This window comes from Mchenga conophoros, linkage group LG12 (genome assembly GCF_057382185.1).
Source record: "Mchenga conophoros isolate Kocher_MC1m ecotype Shallow Benthic linkage group LG12, M_conophoros_male_GT1.1, whole genome shotgun sequence".
NCBI classification, from domain to species: Eukaryota; Metazoa; Chordata; class Actinopteri; order Cichliformes; family Cichlidae; genus Mchenga; species Mchenga conophoros.
This window is the reverse complement of record NC_140537.1, coordinates 38,583,756-38,592,449: the sequence shown is the minus strand read 5'-3', so window position 1 is coordinate 38,592,449 and position 8,694 is coordinate 38,583,756. Positions and strand designations below refer to the sequence as shown.

The following is an 8,694-nucleotide window of genomic DNA, read 5'->3' as shown; positions in this document are numbered from 1 at the left end:
CACCCATCCGTCCGTCCATCCATCCATCCATCCATCTTCCTCTGGCCGGGTCAAGGGGGCAGCAGCCTAAGCAGAGAAGCCCAGACCTCCCTCTCCCCGGCCACCTCCTCCAGGTTGTCCGGGGGAACACCAAGGCGTTCCCAGGCCAGCCAAGAGTAATAATCTCTCCAGCGTGTCCTGGATCTGCCCCGGGGCCTCACCCAGGAGGCATCCTTGTCAGATGCCCAAACCACCTCAGCTGGCTCCTTTCGATGTGGAGGAGCAGCGGCTCTACTCTGAGCCCCTCCCAGATGGCTAAACTCCTCAACCTATCCCTAAGGGAGAGGCCAGCCACCCCTCTGAGGAAGCTCATTTCCGCCGCTTGTATCCGCGATCTCGTTCTTTCTGTCACGAGACATGAGCCTTGCATGAGTTTCAAACACATCTTTCATTGGGAACTTTGGTCCTAACCTGTAATTCCAGTCCCCTTTTCCCCTGGATTCTGCTGGACATTAAATTTTTAACCTTTTGCGTTTGGTTGTCTTTGGGAAACATATTGACCTGGAGATGATGAATTATATCAGATTTAACAAACAGATGATTACAAAGACACATTGCTGTGATGGCACCTACTTCACAGAAGGATCATCTGACATCTTTCATTATGTTGAAGATCCCAGCAACAGAAATGTCTACATACTCGAATAACTAGCACTCGAGAAGAGACGTTGCTGCAGCTTCTTCTTCTTTTAGGAGTGGCCACAGAGGATCATCCACCTCCTCCCATCACAGCATCCTCCTCTGCACATGTCCTACATCCATTAATCTTCTCTGAGACAGCTGCAACTAACACAAATACAGGGAGTGCAGAATTATTAGGCAAGTTGTATTTTTGAGGAATAATTTTATTATTGAACAACAACCATGTTCTCAATGAACCCAAAAAACTCATTAATATCAAAGCTGAATGTTTTTGGAAGTAGTTTTTAGTTTGTTCTTAGTTTTAGCTATTTTAGGGGGATATCTGTGTGTGCAGGTGACTATTACTGTGCATAATTATTAGGCAACTTAACAAAAAACAAATATATACCCATTTCAATTATTGATTTTTACCAGTGACACCAATATAACATCTCCACATTCACAAATATACATTTCTGACATTCAAAAACAAAACAAAAACAAATCAGCGACCAATATAGCCACCTTTCTTTGCAAGGACACTCAAAAGCCTGCCATCCATGGATTCTGTCAGTGTTTTGATCTGTTCACCATCAACATTGCGTGCAGCAGCAACCACAGCCTCCCAGACACTGTTCAGAGAGGTGTACTGTTTTCCCTCCTTGTAAATCTCACATTTGATGATGGACCACAGGTTCTCAATGGGGTTCAGATCAGGTGAACAAGGAGGCCATGTCATTAGTTTTTCTTCTTTTATACCCTTTCTTGCCAGCCACGCTGTGGAGTACTTGGACGCGTGTGATGGAGCATTGTCCTGCATGAAAATCATGTTTTTCTTGAAGGATGCAGACTTCTTCCTGTACCACTGCTTGAAGAAGGTGTCTTCCAGAAACTGGCAGTAGGACTGGGAGTTGAGCTTGACTCCATCCTCAACCCGAAAAGGCCCCACAAGCTCATCTTTGATGATACCAGCCCAAACCAGTACTCCACCTCCACCTTGCTGGCGTCTGAGTCGGACTGGAGCTCTCTGCCCTTTACCAATCCAGCCACGGGCCCATCCATCTGGCCCATCAAGACTCACTCTCATTTCATCAGTCCATAAAACCTTAGAAAAACCAGTCTTGAGATATTTCTTGGCCCAGTCTTGACGTTTCAGCTTGTGTGTCTTGTTCAGTGGTGGTCGTCTTTCAGCCTTTCTTACCTTGGCCATGTCTCTGAGTATTGCACACCTTGTGCTTTTGGGCACTCCAGTGATGTTGCAGCTCTGAAATATGGCCAAACTGGTGGCAAGTGGCATCTTGGCAGCTGCACGCTTGACTTTTCTCAGTTCATGGGGAGTTATTTGGCGCCTTGGTTTTTCCACACGCTTCTTGCGACCCTGTTGACTATTTTGAATAAAACGCTTGATTGTTCGATGATCACGCTTCAGAAGCTTTGCAATTTTGAGACTGCTGCATCCCTCTGCAAGATATCTCACTATTTTTGACTTTTCTGAGCCTGTCAAGTCCTTCTTTTGACCCATTTTGCCAAAGGAAAGGACGTTGCCTAATAATTATGCACACCTGATATAGGGTGTTGATGTCATTAGACCACACCCCTTCTCATTACAGAGATGCACATCACCTAATATGCTTAATTGGTAGTAGGCTTTCGAGCCTATACAGCTTGGAGTAAGACAACATGCATGAAGAGGATGATGTGGACAAAATACTCATTTGCCTAATAACTCTGCACTCCCTGTACATCTCTGTAACACTCCTCGAGTTTAAAGCAGTTTGTCCATTGTTGCTGTTTCACCGTGTCTCTACAGGTGCAGGTGAAGGATCACATGGACAAGCCAGTGAGAGGTGTTCAGGTCAGTCTGGTGGAGAATGAGCTGTTCAGACAGGGGAGGGACCTCGAGGCCATGTCCTGCACCGGCAGCTCCACCAGCGAATCAAACGGCCTCACTTTCTTCATCTGCAACACACCTGGTGATGGAGTCAGGGCTGTTCTCAAGGTGGGCGTTGCAGGTGCTTTAGATGTGTGTGTCTCAGGGACAGGTAAAATTAGCCGTGCTGGATTTGTGAGCACGTGATCATGTGACTGTGTGACAATGACCAAAGAAAGAAGACAGGAAGTGTTGCTCAGATCTGTTTCCTGTGTGCTTCTTTAGTTTGTTTTTTACGTGTTGTTTCCTTGTTTTCTTATTTTATTTACTGTTTATTTATTTTGTTTGTATTTCGTTGTTTACTTTTTCCCGTCTTGTCTGCTTCTTCACTCGTTGTTGTTTATTTGTCTTTTAAATTTTAACTTCATGTCATGATGGTGTGGACTTATTGTTTAGTTGTGTACTTGTTGCTAACATCTCCCCTTGCTGTTGTTGACAGTTTCAGACGGATGACTCCACCCTCCCAGCAGCCAGTCAGAGCAGTCTGACTCTGACGGCGGTCGCTTATTACTCGCCAAACCAACGTTATCTCTACATCGACGCCCCGCTGATGGGTCCCGGCCTCCAGGTGGGACGACCACCGCGTCTCAGCGTGTACTCGGCCACGCCCTCCTACATTCCCATCACAACCATCAGCTACCTGGTGAGGAGAAGCTGCCACACGATGCTGCTGTTCCTGTTTGTATTATTTCTCACAACATTATGCCGCGCTCCCTCAGGTGATCTCTAAAGGGAAGGTGGTGGATTTCGGCAGCCAGAAGGTTCTCTCCAACGCTGACAACAAACATAGCCTGAGCTTTCAAGTGATGCCCGCCATGGTGCCGTCCATCAGGGTGCTGGTCTACTACATCCTGTTTGGAGAGGGGACATCCGAGCTGGTGGCCGACTCCGTGTGGCTGGCCGTCGAAGACAGATGCATCAGCGGGCTCCAGGTACAACATCACACAACAGCCTGTGGTTTGTCGCTCCAGAGTCTGGTGTAATGATGTGTTCAAACGGACGTCAAGGAAGGTAAACACGCCTGGAATAAGACCGACACGAGGTTTCAGGGGGGCAGGGAGGTGCTGCAGGTGTGAAATGGGGGTCACGCTTCTTCATATCCAACAGGAACCAAAAACCCAAGAAAACCTGAAGCTCCGGACCTGTAATCCAAGAGTCGAACCTCGGGATGACTTAAAGCTAATAGACCAGTGCAAGCCTAATCCTGAGTGCAATCCTGAGACCAGTTTGCTTGCTGTGAGACCGCACAGCATGGGCATCAGTGTGGTGTTAGCTGTTAGCTGATGGTTGATGCCTGGTGGCTCAAACCCTGCCTGCACCTTCAACTTCTGTGTGTCTGAGCCCAGGACAGAACAGCCTCTCAGCACTAGAGCAGTTAACGCTTCAAAATACCAGAGAGAAACAGAAATCTCTGTGCTGGATAACCTCACTGGAAGTGAAAAACCAGGGCCCCCTCCTGAATCTGGACCCCAGAGTAGAGGTTGGTGGGCAGGGCTGAATTCAGAGGGCTGAATACCTGCCATGATCCCGTCTCTGTGGAGTCGCCACCCACAGGGACAGGCTGGGTGGAAGATGTGTTGACCCTTAACATTACAGATGTGGTTTCTGGGATGTGGACTGTGACCTCACTGGTCAGGAAGGAGGTGTTCTGGGCTCTGATGCCTCTGCACAGGCCCAGATCCCTCTGGAGAGGTTATTTGTATATCTTATCTGGCCTTGGAGCACATCGTGATCCCAGAGGAGAAGCTGGAAAGTGTCTGTAGAGCGGAGGATGCCTGGAGTACCCGCTTATCCAAAGTCACCATGGCTGTCTTTGGATAAGCGGGAGAAACCTGATGGATAGTTAGGACTTCATAAAAACCAGAAAAGGTTCTGTGTCAGTGTTGTCGCGTATGTTTGTGCACTTCCTGCAAGCTTCTGGTCAGCACATTGAACATCGCTGATCCTTTGTGTGTGTGTGTGTGTGTGTGTGTGTGTGTGTGTGTGTGTGTGTGTGTGTGTGCGTGTGTGGTAGACTGACATGTCTCTGGGTGAGCAGTACTACAAGCCCAAGGAACAACTCCAGCTGGATGTGAGGGCCAATCAGGATGGCCTGGTGGCGCTGTCTGCTGTCGACGCCGCCATCTTTACCCTACGGCCCAACTACCGAGACCCTGTTTCCATGGTAACACCAAAATCATACCGTTTTATCCGAGGCAGTTTGCTTCGGTTTGTCATTAAAAACAGACACAACAACAAACTGATGGCCCTTTATGTCGACTCTGACTTTAAGGGACGATATTTCAATTTCCACGTGTTGACAACTGACAGAATGAACTTTGACCCGCAGGTTCTTCGTCACATCGAGCAGAGCGACCTGGGCTGCGGTGGAGGCGGCGGTAAAGACAGCGCAGATGTTTTCCGTCTGGCCGGCCTCACCTTCATCACCAACGCCAACACGGCCCCCTCGACCAGCAGTACGTCAGTCAGTAAATGAGTGAAGGGAGACGCTGCGGTTAAAGTGCTGCATGGCTCACTCGTGCTTTGGTTATGGTGTTTCAGATGAGGCGTGCACAGCTGTCGTGCGTGCAAAGCGAGCTCTGACCGAACCGGAGAAAAAGGCAAAAGGTGAGACTGCAGCAGCATGTTTCCTTTCTGTTCCATGTTGTCCCGTCAATCTGCTCATTTGAGCATCACGTTGGTTGGTGTGACTCAAACACAGCATAATCACACTCCGCAGAGAATACATGGCAAAAATTGTGTCTGATTAAAGTTTGACTGCCCTGCATCAGCCTGGCGACCTGTCCAGGGTGGACCCCGTCTCTCACAGTACGGTAGCTGTAATAGGCTCCACCCACTGACAAGGATAAGCAGAAATCTCTGACATTTCACTTCTTCACATCCAACAAGTGACCAGCGACCAGGGTCGCAGGGGCAGCAGCCCAAGCAGAGAAGCCCAGACCTCCCTCTCCCCAGCCACCTACTGACTCCAGCGTGTCCGGGGTCTGCCCCGGGGCCTCACCCAGGAGGCATCCTTGTCAGATGCCCGAACCACCTCAGCTGGCTCTAGTTTGAGTCACTCCCGGATGGCTGAACTTCTCACCCTGTCTCTAAGGGAGAGGCCATGATCTCGTTCTTTCAGTCACTGCCATTTAACCCATCTTATCCTTATCAGTAGACAAAGCCACTGTCCAGCACCCAGTGACCACCATTTATATATAAGTATGTAATTTAGCTGAATTGAATTTAAGAGTCTAAGATTTTCAGGGCCGAGTACAATAACCTCAGTTTGATCTGAATTAAGAAGCAGAAAGTTAGCGGCCATCCAGGTCTTTATGTCTTTAAGACATTCCTGCAGTTTAACTAATTGGTGTGTGTTATCTGGCTTCATGGACAGATAGAGCTGGGTGTCATCTGCATAGCAGTGTAAATGTATGCTATGTCTTCTAATGATGCTGCCTAAGGGAAGCATGTATAATGTAAACAGAATTGGTCCTAGCACTGAACCCTGTGGAACTCCATAATTAACCTCAGTGTGTGAAGAGGACTCTCCATTTACATGTACACACTGGAGTCTATTAGATAGATATGTGTTTAACACACACACCTTCACCTGTGTGTTTTGCTGACATGTTTGTAATGATGGGGGATAAATCAGTGGTGGATGTAAAGTAAAGGGTGTCCTTCTGTCTGTCTAGCGGCAAGATATGGTAAATTCAAAGTGTGCTGTGAAAATGGGATGAAGCGTGCTCCAACGTATACAAGCTGCCTTGATGAAGCTAAGGTATTTGTCCACAAGAACAGGAAGTTCTTCCAACCTGAGACAGCAAGTCAACGCTGCGTAACGGTCTACCAAGAATGCTGTGAGCATCTCCTGAGGAGCATCGACCAAGGCAGCGTCATTGCACGTAATGGTCAGTGTGGACTTTTCTGTTTACAGCATCACACTCTGATGATACCAACGTAACAGCAGGAGCTCATTTCTGTGCTATTACAATCCACTGCTGCTCTACCTGTTCAGCACATATTCACTTCATAGCTGAATTACCTGTTAGCAGCTCCTGTATGCTGATACAGACAGCTGTTCTCTGACTGGTTTATAGAGTTTATTATGATGTCAGAGCAGGTGTAAGTCAATGTGTGTTGCACTCTTGTTTGTGTACAGAAATGGGTGCAGACTTTGACCTCGCTCCTTCTCTGGTGCGGAGCTACTTTCCAGAGAGCTGGATGTGGGAGGTGCAGCGCATCAGGTGACATCAAACACACCTCAGGAACAAAATCGATTAAAGTACTCTGCTCAGTCCCAGCTCCGTAGTTCTGTTCTCTACCAGAGCAGCTTTGCAGGATTCACAGTTAGAAATAATGCGTATTTATCTGATACTGGGCCTCAGTGCAACCCTCAGACCATCTTGTCTGAAACAAGCTGTTTTAGCTCCACCCCCTTCAAACTAATGCTCTTCTGATTGGCTGTCCCCCATAAACACGTCTGTACTACTAAAAGATGGGGCTTCTGAGATGACAATCTGAGCTTTCAAAGTGATGCAGCTCAGCAGGAAACATTCTTCTAAGACAGCTCCATTCCTTTTTTCCACTTATCCAACTCAGGGTCACAGAGGGGTGGAGCCTATCCCAGCTGTTATAGAGCAAGAAGCAGGGTAAACCCTAGACAGGTCAGCAGTCTGTTTCATGGCTAACATAGAGAGGAAAACAACCACTCACAGTCAGTTTTAAATCACCGGTAAATGTAATGTGAGTGGGAGGAAGCAGGCATGAGGAGAACATGCCGACTCCACACAGAGAGTGGATTCAAACCAGGACGTCTTACAGGTGATAGCACTGAATGCATTGAATCTGCACTACCAGTCAGAACTCTGGACACACCTTCTCATTTAGTGGGCTTTCTTCATTGGTGCTACTTTCCACATTGTAGATACAAACTGAAGACATCTGGGATCATGTAGCAGCAGCTCAGATCAGAGCCCAGACAGATGCCACACAGACCTCCAGTAGCAGACACATCTGTACATGTTCAGAGGAGACTGTGTGAATCAGACCTTTATGGTCAAACAGCTGCTGAGAAACCACGACTAAGATAAAGCAACAAGAAGAGATTTGTTTGGACCAAGAAACACAACAAATGGACATCAGACCATCTGTGCTTTGGTCTGATGAGTCCAAACCTGAGATCTTTGGTTCCACCTGCCGTGTCTTTGGGGAGAAAAGGTGAACGATGGTCTCCACGTGCATGTTCCCACTGTGAAGCATGGAGGAGGGGGTGTGATGGTGACACTGTTGGGGATTTCTTCCAAACTGAAGGCACACTGACCCAGCATGGCCACCACAGCATCCTGCAGCGACATGCCGTCCCATCATTTATTCTCCAACAGGACCCCAAACACACCTCCAGGCTGTGTGAGGACCAAGAAGGAGAGCGATGGAGGCCTGGCCTCCACAGTCACCTGACCTGAACCCAGAGGAGCTGGTTTGGGATGAGATGGAGCGCAGAGTGAAGGCAAAGGCCCGACAAACGCTCAGCATCTCTGAACTCCTTCAAGACTGTTGGAAACCATTTCAGGAGACGACCTCATGAAGCTCGTGGAGAGAAGGCCAAGAGTGAGCGAAGCAGGAATCGAAGCAGAGGGTGGATATAAAACATGTTTGGGTTTACTTCATAATTCCACGTTTTCATTCAGTTTGATGCCTTCAGTGAGAATTTACACTGTAAACAGTGATGAAAGAAAAACCATTAAATGTGAAGCTGTGTCCAAACAGAACATGTCCCAGAAGTTCTGTTGAAAATACTCTTTGAGAGCTAATCCATGCCTGGCAAGTCAGACATTCATTTCCTTTAACTAAGGTTTACACATGGTCCCAACAATGATGGCAGCTTTAATGCTCCAGGCAGCACAGCTGGTTACAGATCCGCCTCCCTGTCTTTAGGGACTGTTGTGACTGTCCTTGTGTTTCCTGTCATTAGTTCAGGGCGGCTGGCGGTCAGCAGGACTCTGCCGGACTCTCTCACCACGTGGCAGATAAAGGCCGTCGGCATGTTCAAGAACGGCGAGTTTCTTTCATTTATTCCTTTTTAAGCGTGCCTTGCTCTTCAGTTTTCTGCCCCTCAGTAT

The 8,694-nt window shown here is 47.9% G+C and overlaps 1 protein-coding gene across 3 annotated transcripts in view; it reads left to right on the top strand.

Annotated features, from left to right (window-relative positions):
- Positions 1-8,694, top strand: part of c5 (complement component 5) — a 35,283-nt gene that overhangs the window by 12,027 nt on the left and 14,562 nt on the right. For all 3 annotated transcript variants that reach the window (XM_085295718.1, XM_085295719.1, XM_085295721.1), the window contains exons 11-19: positions 2,471-2,659; positions 3,030-3,233; positions 3,310-3,522; positions 4,605-4,754; positions 4,920-5,046; positions 5,132-5,197; positions 6,268-6,483; positions 6,735-6,819; positions 8,547-8,629. In XM_085295718.1, the coding sequence (XP_085151844.1) occupies positions 2,471-2,659; positions 3,030-3,233; positions 3,310-3,522; positions 4,605-4,754; positions 4,920-5,046; positions 5,132-5,197; positions 6,268-6,483; positions 6,735-6,819; positions 8,547-8,629 (1,333 nt within the window). The remainder of the gene's footprint in view (positions 1-2,470; positions 2,660-3,029; positions 3,234-3,309; positions 3,523-4,604; positions 4,755-4,919; positions 5,047-5,131; positions 5,198-6,267; positions 6,484-6,734; positions 6,820-8,546; positions 8,630-8,694) is intronic.